The sequence below is a fragment of the Octopus sinensis genome, linkage group LG6 (genome assembly GCF_006345805.1).
Source record: "Octopus sinensis linkage group LG6, ASM634580v1, whole genome shotgun sequence".
Taxonomy (NCBI): domain Eukaryota; kingdom Metazoa; phylum Mollusca; class Cephalopoda; order Octopoda; family Octopodidae; genus Octopus; species Octopus sinensis.
The window spans coordinates 22692156-22708900 of NC_043002.1; the positions used below are offsets into that span (position 1 = coordinate 22692156).

General features: G+C 38.2%; 1 protein-coding gene across 1 annotated transcript in view; it reads left to right on the forward strand.

Annotated features, from left to right (window-relative positions):
* LOC115212910 overlaps positions 1–16745 on the forward strand; it is a 90985-nt gene that overhangs the window by 19920 nt on the left and 54320 nt on the right. Inside the window, exons 7-15 of the mRNA XM_036503478.1 lie at positions 1206–1258; positions 3796–3900; positions 5078–5190; positions 5992–6059; positions 8508–8614; positions 10409–10462; positions 11823–11961; positions 14220–14266; positions 15892–15922. Coding sequence (XP_036359371.1) covers positions 1206–1258; positions 3796–3900; positions 5078–5190; positions 5992–6059; positions 8508–8614; positions 10409–10462; positions 11823–11961; positions 14220–14266; positions 15892–15922 — 717 coding nt within the window. The remainder of the gene's footprint in view (positions 1–1205; positions 1259–3795; positions 3901–5077; positions 5191–5991; positions 6060–8507; positions 8615–10408; positions 10463–11822; positions 11962–14219; positions 14267–15891; positions 15923–16745) is intronic.

Genomic DNA, 16745 nt, shown 5'->3' on the forward strand with positions numbered 1-16745 from the left:
CCAGGTATCGGTTATCTTTTGAATAATCCGTAACAAGATAATTCATTTATCCATTTCAATAATATATATATATATATATATATATATATATATACGAGCAAAACGCACTCCTCGTTCAATGGACGGTGCTGAGTTGTCAAACATTTAAGCCAAATTTTCTCAAAACAACTTGTCCGAGCATCCCATAGGCCTCCTCTTTGAGAAACACTGATTTAACCTAAATTTGAGATTACCAGCAAAAGAAGAAATAAAGACAGGCTTTTTTTCTATTCCAAAGAAACCAAATAGTCTTTCCTTCCTTCATGCCAAGTTTGAAGAAAATATCTCTTTTGTATCCTTTTTGGTCTCTTAAATATACTGCATTTTGTGGCATTATTTCAAGCCAGTCGGCTTTTTTTGCGCACACACACAGACAGAATGGATTTTATATATGTATATATATGTATGTATATATATATATAAATATATATATATATATATATAGAGAGAGAGAGAGAGAGAGAGAGAGAGAGAGAGAGATGGGGGATAAAGAGAGCGAGAGAGAAGGAGAGAGAGAGAGAGAGAGAAAGAGAGAGAGAGAGAAAGAGAGAGAGAGAGAAAGAGAGAGAGAGAGATCATGATGCATCTGTGTAGTTACTGGTAGAAAATTAGCGTGTGAGAACTACCACAGTATAAAAAGAAACAGAGATAAGTTGTTGAAGTTTTACCATGAAAGCGATAGACAGAAACTAACGAAAGATAGAATGATATAGTAATTGTTTCATTAGAGCGTTTGCGTACCTTTGGTGGGTTGGCAGAACTGTAAGAGCATCAGAGCGGACGCCTTGCAGTATATGTTTGCGTTCTGAGTTCAAATCCCGCTAAGGCCTATTTAGGTGGGAGGTTTAACTCATCGAGCGGCTTAACACCCCTGCTTGGTATCATGAAAGCCTTTGGAAAAGTTTATTTTGTTGCAAGCATTTGGATCATGTTTCCGGTTTATAGAACCCTTTTTTTTCTTCTCAACCGCCAGTTTCGGAACCCTGTAAGTATCCAGGGAAACTACTCCACCACCACTACAAAAATAACACAAATAACATAAAATTAATTACTCATATTAATTCTTGTTACTTCTGTTATTGATGATACTGAAGATGGTGGTTTTTGTTTTACTGCTTGTAAATTTATTACTAATCTAATGGATTTATTTGTCTCTTTACTTTAAGTGATGCTTCAGCACCCAGAATGGCTGCGCTACAGAGTTTACTACGAAGTTAGGGTAAGTATTGTTATTGACATCAACCCAACCTTATCTGATAATCACATGCAGGAGACTACTGCTAGAACCGGAGATGAGAGATAAATGACTCTCCTTCCTTCCATATCCGCATAACAAGGAAGACTCTACATTATCCAATTGACTTCCTAGACATAGCAGCCAAATTTTGCTCAAGGTACATCTCCCACATCTTCTTCGTTGTCAGTGGCATTTCTGGTCTTTCGTTTATGACCTCTTAGATGATTATTCAGCTCCCAACCCCACCTGCAGATTTGGATCTATGTGGTTTGTAGCATAAGTGAGAGATGAAAGTTGAGACTGCCACTTGATTGATCGGGTCACTTTGTGAGACATTATTTCTGTGAACCATCGTATATCTCTTCAAACTCCAAATCGACTCGCAAGCCTTTTCACACACTTCACGTCAAATCACCCATATAGTTGATCTTTCATAGGACATCAAATGGTTGACATACCCAGCCTTAGGAAAGAGTATACGACCACACATTTCACAGCGCTTTGTGTCCTCATCGAGGTTCTAATGACAGCCCTTCTGAAGCCTTTCATGCTCAAGGCGACACCCCACACCTCGAAAGTTTTTCAAACTTCCCTTACATGCTTCCTCCACTCAGCTTTTCCCAAAGCTAGTTCTTCCCAGTTCTTTACATAGATTTGAAGTTTCTTCGGATTGCCGTCTATGCAGTCTTTGTACCTTTATCGTTGTTCGTGCCAAGGACGTTTTCCAGTGCACAGTTCACCGTAGAACAGATGGTTTGGAATCCTATTATCTTCCATACGCACAGAATGACCTGTCCAACGCATTTGTGTAGACATGATGAATGACTGGATGCATGTGCAACCTGCCTTTACAAGGACTTCTGCGTCAGTTGTTTCACTTTGTCACATGACGGTGAGTGTGTCTCAAACACTTTGGATAAATGCACTGAAGCAGCTTGAGATGCTTACGGTGCACTGTCCACGTTTCAGAAGAATACAATAGAACCATTGGTACGCAAGCCTTGTAAGCGCTCACCTTGCTTTCGTTGGTGATGTTGCGATTTGCCCAGACTCTCTTTCCAAGCTTCTCAAATGCTACAGATACTTTTTGAATGCGTAGATGTATTTCTGCATGTAGGGAGCTATTTCTGGACAACATGCGGTCCAGGTGAACAAGAGGACGCCCTTATTTATCGCAGCTGTGGAAAGCACGTGTGAGCAAAACAGTAAAGAACCTGTATATGCATGCACACACACATATATATGTATATATATATATATAATATATATATATATATATACTAGCAGTATCGCCCGGCGTTGCTCAGGTTTGTAAGGGAAATAACTATAAAGCATTTTTAGAGAGTTATAGCCAAAAAATAGCAAAAAAATGGAAAAAAATGATGGTAAATTTTTTTGAGAGTTAAAAAAGGTGGAGTTGCGTCCCCTAGACGGTCTGTGGTTTGGGTTTCTGATTCTCGACCCCATGTCGAATTTATCGATTTTTTTCAGAACTGGGGGAACTTTTCAAAATTTTCCCTGCGTTAGTTTTGAATTATGACATTGGGCTATGTGTGTGTCAAGTTTCATCAGAATCGGTTGAAAGCCGTGGTCAGAGTGAGGGTACGAGAAAACAGACACACAGAAAACGCACAGACAAACTGCCGTTTATATATTATATATATATATATATATATATATATATATATATATATATATATATATATATATATATATATTATATATGTATATATATGTATATATATATATATAATATATATATATATATATATATATATATATACATATATATACACATATATATACTCACATTTACGTATATGTATGTATATACATATATATATATATATATATATATATTATATAGATAGATAGATAGATAGATAGAAGATAGATAGATAGATAGATAGATAGAAGATAGATAGATAGATAGATAGATAGATAGATAGATAGATAGATAGATAACTTCCTTTATTGGCCACACAGGGCTGAACATAGAGGGGACAAATACAAATGTAGAGCTTTTCTTTTCGAAAATGAAAAAGAAAAAGAGGGAAAAAAGTGGAAAAAAAAGTAAAAGTCCGATCAAAAGGGGTCGAGGAAAAAAAAGACGATCAAAAGGGATCGTGTATCACAGAAGAATTTTTAAAATGTAGAAGCAAGATTATGTTTGTCCGTGGAAAGAAAAGCCTACGGAAAATACCACGGTAACCTCAGGCAGGGAAGGAATAAACACATGAGAGCACACACACATATATACAGTAGCAACAGTAATAATCCTTGGATGAAATTGATATTTTAATGCATCGTTATGAATACACACACACACACACATATACACACGCATGCACACATTCTTACGCACACACGTATGCTCACATAGATATCCAGAATATATAACCATTAATGATAGTCGAAGATGCATCCTTGCCTCACTTCTCGTTAGTACTCAGATGTTTACTCGCAATACGCTGATTGACTGCATGTGATATTTTCTCCTGTTTCTTTGTCACATTCAGGAATTGATCAAGTATACGCCACAGCATCACGAAGATAATGCCAGTCTGAGGAAGGTTCTAGAATACCTGAAACCGACAGACAACGTGACGAGAATGCCTAATTATGTACGTAATTTTCACATCTTTCAGTAGCAATCTAAAATACGACACGCTAGAAACAGCAGCCAATCAAAATCTTTCACAAATACAATACGATGGCTAACGAAAGGGCACTTAGAATATTGCTAACGAAGACATGTTAAGCTGAAATTAAGATAGGCCTGTCACAGCTGCAACGCCTTTAATAATAATAGATCTGGTCTGTCGGAGCTCACCTTCGGATAAACAACAACTGCTGCATTTTAATTTTATCCTGATATATCCAGCATAAAGTATTTTCTACTATCTTCTACAGTTCACGAATCACATCTTTTCTCTATCTCCCAAGTCCAGTTCAAACCTAGCAGAGCATAGTGGATCTAACCAATATATCACTTCTCCTGGAAAAGACGTACATTGCCATCCTCGTGTCTAATACGATTCTCCTATATCTTTCATATTTTTAATGCTTTCGTTTCATATTCCTATTCATTACCTTCGCAAGGTACCGCCAGCTCAGCTATCAGAACTTTTTTTGTCAAATCAGACATTGCCATAGGGTAAGAGTACTGCATCTTTATTGCGACATAGCGTGAGAATAGCAGTACTTTCTTCAAACTGACTTGCACCATTCAACCAATAGTACTATGCATGCAGAAGTTTGTGCATTTACTTACGGTCTTCTATTGTTATTTCTTACTCATCTTGTATAAAATAAACCGGTACAAGTTTGTGCTGATCTTCAATGCATTAGTGTATTGTTGCATCAGAGCACCATCCAAGTCACTTAGGAGTTGGTCATACCGTTTGATACACTCTCCAACGGATGACTTACATGTTGCTAAAACAAGCCCCAAGAATTATTTATAATGGACGGATGTGTGTCCTCATCTTGTTTGTTGTTACCACAACATTTCGGCTGTTTTATTCTTCAGCCATCATCAGGTGTCCTGGTAGAATTTTGAACACAACCTGGGTTCTCATTCCCAAGATATCTATTGCTGGTGTTATTATCATTATTGAACTCGGAATCTTGGGGTTAGTAGCCCGCGCTCTTAACCATTACGCCATATGCCCGTGGACATACATTCATACACACACGCACAACAGATATACACACACATACACCATTCACTCTCCCTCATCGCCCCCACTTTCCCATTATGTGTTTCTCAAATGATGTGTATTATTATTTTCGATCTAGGCACTGGTCAAGTCTGGTTATGCTGTCCATCTGTTGGACCATAAAAGATACTTATGCTATCTCTTCTTATTTCCCAATTTCCTCTTCATCACCCGACCAACCCTGGAGAAGAAGTAAGAGTTTAGGAATTTTTATCTTTTTTCAATCTAACTTCATTTTTTGCTCTCTTTTTGTTCTCATTTTATTGTTTCTTATTTCTTTACCCCAATTCTGTGGTTGAGGCGGTATGGCCGAGTGGTCCAGAAGGTAGGTTGGCTGGTTACACGTATTGCTCGATCAATGCAGATAGAGAGATGAAGGGGTGGATAGAGAGACAAGCAGATTTGAGTGCGCGCACACACACACACACACACACATGTATATATAATATATGCACACACACACACATTTATACGCAGGACAAAGAAAGAAAAAGAGGAACTGGACAGACTGACAGACAGACAGACAGACAAACAGACAGACAGACAGACAGACAGACAGATAGATAGATAGATAGATAGATAGATAGATAGATAGATAGATAGATAGATAGATAGATAGATAGATAGATAGATAGATAGATAGATAGATAGATAGATAAGTAGGCAATCAGACAGACAAACTGATTGATTGATTGATTGATTGATTGATTTATTGATTGATTGACTGATTGACTGGTTATAGTGAGGTAGACGCATATTATGATGGTGAAGAGGACGATGCGGGTGAAGTCAACGACGGCGACGAAGACGTGGACGACGATGATGATGATTAAGTCGCCATCACGAGAGCTGTATATCTCCCCAAATATCACAACCCTCAACCCACAATAGATATAAACCCTCACCTCTTCACCCACCAATTCCCTTTCTCTTCAGTTGCATGTATTGACTCTATCTTTCTATTTCTCAGTCTTCTCTCTTCTCTTACTGCAGCGAGGTTCGTTATAAACCCTATTACTCAATCATGCTCGATAATGACTCCATCAAGACATATGATATGGGTAAGCTGTTATGGTTATTGCTGCTTTTGTTTACTCTAACTTAATCTTTAACCGACCACATCTCCAGTTGAGGTGTTATCTAACAATAATTAAGGTAGGGTGATGGATGAAGCGGTGTGTACCTATTGAAGATAGGTACACACCATTTTTACTCGTTCTTATATGTCTGTGATTTATCTAATACTGCCCAGGAGACACTAGTGGTCTCTGGTTTGTCACTCAGTTACCTAATGTACTTCGAGAGTGCTGTGGTGTTTTCTGATGGGCGATGACGGAAATAATTGTGATACTGAAGTAGTAGCTAACTTTTGCATAAAAGATGTCAAAGCTCTATCCATTTTATTGAAATGTCTCTGATGAAGAAAACAGAATTATGCTTATATGCTTTTTAGAGACTAAGCTATACATTTCTACAATTGTATGTCGGTTTCCTCAGTTATATCTTTGTTTCCAATATTTTAACCTTGTATCTCTTAATGACACTTGATAGTTGTAGTCCACCATAACGTGTTTGTTGAAGATCTGGTGAAATTTATCGTTGTTCGAAAGTTTTAGCTATAGAAATTTACTAGAAATGAGAGAAATAAACCAAAATGGAGACATATGTTTGTGATTTAATTCTACTAAAAAAAAAAATATGTATTTATTATTCATTTCGATTGGTAGAAAATGAAAATTGGTAGAAACTGAAAAGGCATCTATGAAAAAAATAGATTTTAAAACGAAGGTGCCTGAGATCCTAAAACAAAGGTGCCCCGTAAAAAACACCCAGTATACTCTGTAAAATGGTTGGTATTAGGAAGGGCATCCAGCAGTAGAAACCAAACCAAAAGAGTATATGGAACCTGGTGTGATCCTTGGCTTAGTCAGTTCCTGTCAAGCCGTCTAACTCATGCCAACTTAGAAAACAGAGGTTAAATAAAGAAATGACTTGTAACACTGATTTTTATATCAATGCCTCTACTTCGCTTTCCGTGCCCTCTCGAGTTAAGTGGTGGCAATTTATTGTCGCAGTCGTACATGATGCACTAATCATCGTTAAAGCATTTCTACCATCTATTGTTTGTGGTCCTAAGAAACCCGATGCTTGAGAAAAGAGCCCAGATTAGGGATTCGTAATCAAGTAAACATGCACAAGATGGAATGTGACTCATCAGATTTTGACTCTTCGTAGGTTAGATGAGCTGCCAATAAATACGTTAGAATGCACCTCACATCCGTTTTTTTTTTGTGTCTGTCTGAGTTTCCTAACCACATGTTTCTGAGTTCAGTCCCACTGTATGACACCTTGGGCAAGTGTCTCAGGTAGACCAAAGCCTTGTCAATGAATGGATTTGAGAGAAACTGAAAGAAGTCCGTCGTATGTGTGTTACCGCAGCCGGTGGTGTGTGTGTGTGTGTGTGTGTGTGTTTCTTTGTGTCTGTGCTTGTCCTCCACCACCGCTTGACAACCGGTGTTGGTGTGTTTACGCCCCCGTCACCCAGCACTTGGGCAAAAGAAACCGATTGAATAAATACCAGGCTTACAGAATAGAATAAATAAAATTAAACTAAAAATATGTACTAGGGTCGATTCATTCGACTTAAAGTTCTTCAAAGCGGTGCCCCAGCATGGCAACGGTCTAATGACTGAAACAAGTAATGGGTTAAAGAGAAAGGCTAAAAGGTAAATACGTGTGTGTGTGTGTGTGTGTGTGTGTGTATTCCTGTACTGTACTGTATATATATATATTTTTGTTATATTTATAATTTATATATGTTTATTTTATTATAAATGCAAGACAACACCACGGAGGAGTCGATGCAAACTTACATGATAAACTGCGATAGGTGAACCGCGATAGGTGAACCGCGATATGGCGAGGGCTTACTGTATACCAATATATATTCAGTTGAACTTATAAATGCGGAAACATTCTGTGAAAACCTATCTTTATACATTTAGTTTTCTTACACATAAATACATAGAATAAAATTATTCCCTCCACCACCACCACCTATGTTAGAAATTAACAAAATAAACATGTATTTGTTATCTTTTACTTGCTTCAGTCTTTTGACTACGGCCATGCTGGGGCACCACCTTGAAGGGTTTTAGTTGAACAAATTGACGCCGGGACATTTTCTTGAAGCCTAGTACTTATTCTGTCGACATCTTTTGCCGAACCGCTAGGTTGCGAGAATGTAAACACACCAACACCGGTTGCCAAGCGTTGATGGGTCACAAACATACACACACACATACATATATATATTTATATACATGTATGATGGAGTTTTTTCATTCCATCTACCAAATCCACACACCAAGTTTGGGTGGGCCCCGAGGCTACAGTAGAAGACACTTGCCCAAGGTGCCACACAATGGGACTGAAGCTGGAACCATGTGGTAGGGAAGCAATCTTCTTACCACACAGCTACGTATACTTTTACTCTTTTCTTCTTTCAGAATTTTTATCTGACGTTAGAACAGATGATATCAGGACAACATTACACGAACTTCAGAAAACTCGGAAACAATACCAGATTATTTTGGATATGGCTAAATGTATGTGTGTAAGTATGTACTGTTGCTTTAATATCGTTCACTTTATAAGGCAGCGAGCTGACAGAAACGTTAGCACCCCGGGTTATTTCGTCTGCCGCTACGTTCTGAGTTCAAATTCCGCCGAGGTCGACTTTGCCTTTCACCCTTTCGGGGTCGATTAAATAAGTACCAGTTACGCACTGGGGTCGATATAATAGACTTAATCCGTTTGTCTGTCCTTGTTTGTCTCTTCTGTGTTTAGCCTCTTGTGGGTAGTAAAGAAATAGGTATTTCGTCTGCCGCTACGTTCTGAGTTCAAATTCTGCCGAGGTCGACTTTACCTTTCATCCTTTCGGGGTCGATTAAATAAGTACCAGTTACGCACTGGGGTCGATGTAATCAACTTAATCCGTTTGTCTGTCCTTGTTTGTCCCCTCTATGTTTAGCCCCTTGTGGGCAATAAAGAAATAAGAAACGTTAGCACGCTGGGCGAAATGCTTAGAAGGCGGCGAGCTGGCAGAAACGTTAGCACGCCGGGCGAAATGCGTAGCCGTATTTCGTCTGCCGCTACGTTCTGAGTTCAGATTCCGCCGAGGTCGACTTTACCTTTCACCCTTTCGGGGTCGATTAAATAAGTACCAGTTACGCGCTGAGGTCGATATAATCGACTTAATCCGTTTGTCTGTCCTTGTTTGTCTCTTCTGTGTTTAGCCTGTTGTGGGTAGTAAAGAAATAGGTATTTCGTCTGCCGCTACGTTCTGAGTTCAAATTCCGCCGAGGTCGACTTTGCCTTTCATTCTTTCGGGGTCGATTAAATAAGTACCAGTTACGCACTGGGGTCGATGTAATTGACTTAATCCGTTTGTCTGTCCTTGTTTGTCCCTTCTGTGTGTAGCCCCTTGTGGGCATTAAAGAAATAAGAAACGTTAGCACGCTGGGCGAAATGCTTAGCGGTACTTCGTCTGTCTTTATGTTCAGAGTTCAAATTCCGCCGAGGTCGACTTTTCCTTTCATCCTTTCGGGGTCGATAAAATTAAGTACCAGTTGTGTACTGGGTTCGATCTGATCGACTGGCTTCCACCACAAAAACCTTTCGGGCCTTGTGCCTAGAGTAGAAAAGAATATTTTTCACTTTATATCTAAACTATTGTGTCAAATAAGGAACGTCTTGCGTGAAATTATTAGTCTCGTAATTCACTTCTGGTGCCAAACCAATATAGCATGACCTACCTCATCATTTTCTGTTGTACAATTACATCCCGATTATTAATGTAATTCTACCCCATCAGCAATTATGTAGCATCCAAATACAATGATGCCTATGAAATTCACTGGGGCCCTGTTGTACATGATACGGTCACGAAACGGAGCAAAAGTGAATACAACGGTATATGGACATTACTATGGTCTTACCACTAAGAAAGAAATGTTCTCAAGAAAATTCAACAAATGCCAGAACGTAAGCGAGCAAGACAAATGAAAAGAAACAAAATATAGATTAATCACAAACCAATTTCGTTATTGCCACTAACGTAATTGTCTGTAGCTCATCAGTACGATCGTCTTTTCTTGAGAACATTCCTTTCTTAGTGGTAAGAGCATAGCGGATCTACTTCTAGCATAATGGATGACCACGTAGTTGTCATCCCTCTTAAAAGTATGTAATATAATTTTTTTGAATCTTCAGATTTTAATATGTTAGACCGCTGGTTTTAAATGATATTAATCAAATTAATATTCAATTGTTCACCCTTATTATTTTAAATATATATATATATATATATACATACATACAAATGTAAATTTGTATGTTTTCGTTCCAGAAACCAGTATACAAATGGCAATTAAATTGTTGGCAGAAATCCCTGCATAGATACGTAAGTATCTTCATTCGCTTATTTTGGCGTACAAATTCTTCCAAGTATGTATCTTAATAACGGTTCCAACATTATAATCTCGAAATTCTTGAGATGTAAGTGTTTCTGTGTGTATATATGCGTGTGTCTATGTCAGTGTCTAATTTCGTAAGAAGTGCGTTCATCCTTGTTTTGTGTTTTTCTATCAGAGTGTGTTTGCGTGCTTGTACATGGACAACGGTAAAATGCAAATAATTAAGGTGAGATGTCATAGCACACTTTATGCTGATTGCTGTTATATCGAAATAGCATCAGTGAGGAATGAACTAGTGGTAGTTTTTTAATCCCAAAACGTTCATGGTGGATTAAACCTACTAAGAAGGCCATATCACTCGTGCCCCTACTCTCATCCTTGTTTTCAAGTAGTGACCCATGCCATCCAATGTATACTTCCTCTTCGTTTTGTTTTAATTTGATGCGATAGTGTATGAAGTAAGGGAGATTTGAATGTCATTTCTCGCAGGCTCCTTTGTTAACCTTATAAACAGTCAGAAAGGAGTTGTGGAAGCAGTAGAGCTCGCCATGAAATAGTTAGGCATGTTCTTAATGTCCGATCAACCTTGTGCTTCACTATTCTTTGATCGGTTTTACCATTAATACTATCAGCTATCGATGTTCATTTAAATCGAATGTTTGAATCGCTAGCGTAGCAACAGATGAAATGTTACATGGCATTTAGTTGTGACCCTATATCTTCTGAGTTCAATACCCCATGAGGTGAAGTTCACCTTTTATCTTTCCGGGTCAACGAAATGAAATACCAGAAACCTTATGAGGTCTTCGTAATGGCTACCCTTAATAGTCATCTTAGTGGAGTGGCAAATAAAAGAAATTGTTGCTGTTGTTGCTGTTGTTGTAGCTGGGGGTGAGATGGTGGTGGCTGTGAGATGGTGTAGGTGGTGGTGATGGTGGTTGTGTTTGTAGTGGTGGTGGTGTCAATGCTGTATATACAGACGGACTTCTTTAGTGCTACATTCCTGTGGCCTTCTCTTTCGTCGTTGTTGTCGTTCTTGTTCTTGTTAAGTAACCTTAAATGAACCTTGATAAAGAAAAGCTCAATTGAGTATGTTGTCTGGCAGACGAACATAATCCATAAATTCACCGATTCTTATATATCATATCTCTGCATGACCGAGGACAATAAAGCACACTCAGTCACACAACGCTTTTGATTTTTTTTTAAATGTGGTGCAGTGTTTCACTCTGAACTTAAACATGGTATTTGTGAATTACAACTACATTTTACGAATTGATTTTTCTTTCTATTTTGTTGCCAACGAGTTTATTTACATTTACTGCTAATGATATTATAATTCCACAGGAGTATGAATTGACTCTTCTTGTACCCAGCTTAAGATTGATCATCCAGGAGCAAAACGGACACAAAAATATGTTCCTCTTCTCTTCCCTTGTAGAACTGCTCACCTGGAAGGATCTGATCAGCAACTCCCGCTGTGGAGGTGAGATATTATTTACTATCCATTCATGCATTCATTTATTTTTCGTGTGACACAGCTGGGTCGGTAAAAAAATGTTTGGAGTCAGTAGTTCATTTATAGTCAGCATAGTCAACTTCCAATAAGCTAATTTACCTAACTGTTAAAACTAGATAAGCCCCTGTTTTCCTGCTTCGCTCCTCTCCAAGACAGAAGGTGGTCAAATATCTCAACATAATATCCTGCAACTGTAATCAGCGGCAGTGGAAGGATTTTTGTAAAACTTAAGTACATTAACTTAGATAAACTTATAAATGTCAGTATTGGCCAGTGCCCTATCAGTATTGGCCTGTCAGTATTGGCCAGTGCCCAGTCTAATTTAATAGCACCATCATGTGAACTGTAAATTGACAAGCCTTGTTATTTTGATGCTGATCTGAAGATCTTTTTCTCTATTCTAGTGTTATTAGTGTCTATTGTCGATGTTGCCGCTGGTTGTATCCTAGTTGATTAACTGTTTTAATAAAATCCTTTCACTTTCCTGATTACTCCTCTCTCCCACTCCCTCTCTCTCGCTCGCTCCCCCCTCTCTCTCTACCTTCCCACACACTCTCCCTGTCTCTCTACATTCCCACTCTTTCTCTCCCTCTCTCTATCTTCTCACTGTACCTTCTCTCTCTCCCCTCTCTCTCAATCTTCTCACTCTCACTTTATCTCTCTCTTTCTCTTTCTTTCTCTTTTCTCTCTCCCTCTCTCGCTACATTCTTACTCTCTCTCCCTGTCTCTCCAAATTCTCATTCTCACTCTTCCTCTATCTACTTTCAGTTTCCCTCTTTCTCTCTCTGCCTTCTCTCTCTCGCTCTGCCTTCTCTCTCTCGCTCTGCCTTCTCTCTCTCTCTCTCTCTCTCTCTCTCTCTCTCTTCAAGTTTAATTTTTAAAATTTATTTGGGGCTGTGATTTGAGCATATATTTCAAATCATATCCGAAAGAAACTTCTGCCAATCCCTGAACGTTAGGTCAAATATGATTACCTCACAGTTTGATTTAAGAAGATCTATTTTGAAAAATAGGTTGGTTGAGGTGAATATATTGGTTTGCGTGTAAAGAAATAATAGAAAACTATTATTGCCGCGTACCATGGACTAATCTATCATGGACAATAATAGAATGGTTGCTAAATACTAGATTTAAAGCACTTTCGTTGCGTCTCGTTGATTTAGGCACAATTTGTGATACTAAATTTAAACAGTGCTTCGACTGGTTATTTGACTGGGTTTTAATGCAGTTAAATAATTTCGAAGAATTTGTTTATACGCCAATCTACATAAAGTAAGATTAAGTTGTCCGTCAATGATATACTTCCAGAATTACACATTTATGGATGATGGAATAGATTTAGTTAATATGTTAATGGAAGCGCAACAAAGACATTTACGTTGACTAGAAGGACCCATTTATGGTTAGGTCACTAACCTTATTATGTAGAAGCACAGATCGCAATAACCAATGGAATATATATAAAGAAATGATGGCAAGAATGGTTGCTCTTCATTCACTTCAAATTCAGCAATGCAAGTGTATTGTGATGATGTTTTCTAGCTTTTGTTTTTACATTCAAGTGGGAATTACTAAGACAAGACTCAGTTTGGATCAAGAAAGGAATGAGAAATTCCTGCTCTGAAATCCATCTAACCATGTTGGTGCACTAGATACGTTGTATGTATTCTGAAATGTAATAGAACGTAAACAGTTATAAGTATTAATTTAATGTGTCTATAATATTATTTCCTAGTCTTTTCTCTCATCTATGTCGTTCACTGAAACGTAAGTATTCATAAGTCTGTAGCTGACTTTATTTTCTGCCATTTAATAACAAATTAGTACTCGGGCACACTTTTCTAGTTCGAATTACGAATCATTTCTTTTCCTTTCCTAAACCCGTGTACTGTCTCTAGTAAATGTTACTATTTATTTAACTCACGACCGCCATTTTACAGAAGATAGCTTATTGTCCTCCCTTCTCTTATCATTTCCATCCGAGTATCAGTCTGGCTTAACTTATTAGATAAATATATTAGCTCAAAACAAAAAAGGAATAGTGAGAGGAAGCCCCCTTAGAATATTGTTCTTCCAATAGAGATGAGGTTAGTTTTATAATTTCCTTATTTGTCGGTATCCAGAGAATTGTCTATCATTTACATATGAAATGTATAATGTTTTATAACGATGCCTTGTATGAAGAGAGGAGCATCGGACTGTACTGTTACTATTTACTTTTACAGAAACTGAATATCATGTTTGCCTGAATTTTATCTCTCAATATTCTAAGGTAAACCCCAATAAATAATACCTTATTATTATCATTATTATTATTATTATTATTATTATTATTATTATTATTATTATATTATTATTATTATACTAAGGCGGTGTGCTAGAAGAGTCGTTAGCACCCTGGGCAAAATACTTAGTGGTATTTCGCCCATCGCTACGTTCTGAGTTCAAATTACGCCGAGGTTGACTTTTCCTAGCAACCTTTTGGTGTCAATAAATTAAGTACCAGTAAAACACTGGGGTCGATGTAATCGACTCGTCCCCTACCCCTAAATTTCAGGCCTTGTGGTTTTAGTAGAAAGAATTATTATTATTATTATTATTATATTATTATTATTGAGTGAGAGAGCAGTGCATGCCATCAAAGTGACACTGGGGTAAAATATACGAAGCCCAGTATACTCATCTTGACTATCCGTCTCATAAGGCACATGCATCACAACCATATGTGCGCGACATGGTGATCTCATATCAAGATAAACAGCACATGACCTTGCAGGTGGGGGCCCAGCTAGAATTTTTTCTGGTCGAGTAGCCCATCCCGCTCAAAAGGTCCTTGAATAAGGGTTGTTTAAGGATGTTGAACGAAACACCCATGTTTCCCGAGGTGAATTATTCAAACCCCAAAGAATCCCTCTCAACACACGGCAATGATGTTCCTCCACTACTTCTGCACGTGATCAGAGATGCACATACTGTCAATCACTAAGGGACATGCTAAAATGGTTAAGGTCAAACAACTGACAAGCAAATCTGTGGTATTGAGCAGAATATTTGCTGTAGCCCATCCTTTATACCAAGACAAAACAATGTACATGATAACACTTCCAATCAGTTAAGATCAGAAGCCACGAGAGCCACTGCCTGGTACTGCACCAGGGCGTATCATTATTATTATTATTATATTATTATTATTATTATTATTATTATTATTATTATTATTATTATTATCATTATTATTATTATTAAAGCAGCGTGCCAGCAGAATAATTAGCGCGTCGGACAAAATGTTTGGGAGCAATTGTTTTTGGTTCCCCACGTTCTGTGTTCAGATGCTGTTGAGGTTGATTTTACTTTTCATCCTTTCAAGGTCGATAAAATATGTACCAGCTGAACACTGGTGCCGGTGTATTCGACTTGCACCCACCACCCCAAATTGATGGCCTTGAGCCAAAATTGGAAACAACTATTACTGTTTTGATCAATATCACCATTTCCATCGTCGTTGTCATCATCATCATCATCATCATCATCATCATCATCATATCATCATCATCATCATCATCATCACCTTCATGCAACAGTTTTATGCGAGTTTATATTGCACCATCAGTATAAAGACATTTTGTCCGACGTGTCTGCCAGTTTGCTGTCCATTTCTTTAAAGAAAACATCTGTGAAGATTAGAATTCGAACCGATCGAAATGTATTGTAGATTTGAACAAAAAACAAAACAAAAAAAAAAACAGAACCCTTAGTCAATAGGGAGTTCAGTTTCATCACTAACACCATCGTACGCAAATATAAACTCACACACCTACACCTCACCACACAGGCGCATACTAATCACATACTCATATTTGAAATGCTTCTAAAATATTTTTATTTTATGTGTTGCAGATCGACCGGCTGCCATGTGATACTGATACAAGTAAATGGATGTTTCCGTTCACAGTTTGAGTTTATAGACATAACCGCAAGAGAGAGATAACACTCCGTCTCGAATAGGAAAGGAGTAACCTCCTCTACCAAGCACATGTCCTTTTCTTGCTTTCATTGTTGTGTTTGTTCCCACTATACAACCGTAATCTAGACTATATCTATGTTTATGCATGCGGAGATATGAATATACGTATATGTGCATCTATGTATGAATGTATGTATGTTTGTATGTATGTACGTAAGTACTTATGCATGCATGCATACATACTCACATACATATACACATATGCATATGCACACCGATTCACACATCCATACTTATATGAAACGGAGGCGCAATGGCCCAGTGGTTAGGGCAGCGGACTCGCGGTCATAGGATCGCGGTTTCGATTCCCAGACCGGGCGTTGTGAGTGTTTATTGAGCGAAAACACCTAAAGCTCCACAAGGCTCCGGCAGGGGATGGTGGTGATCCCTGCTGTACTCTTTCACCACAACTTTCTCTCACTCTTACTTCCTGTTTCTGTTGTACCTATATTTCAAAGGGCCGGCCTTGTCACTCTCTGTGTCACGCTGAATATCCCCGAGAACTACGTTAAGGGTACACGTGTCTGTGGAGTGCTCAGCCACTTGCACGTTAATTTCACGAGCAGGCTGTTCCGTTGATTCGGAACCCTCATCGTCGTAACCGACGGAGTGCTTCCATATATGAAACGTTAAAAAAAAAAGGCTTTCACATAACCGGATCGAACCCGGAACCACATGCTATCACAAACACATATACACAGCACATACGCACATAGACATGTAATGC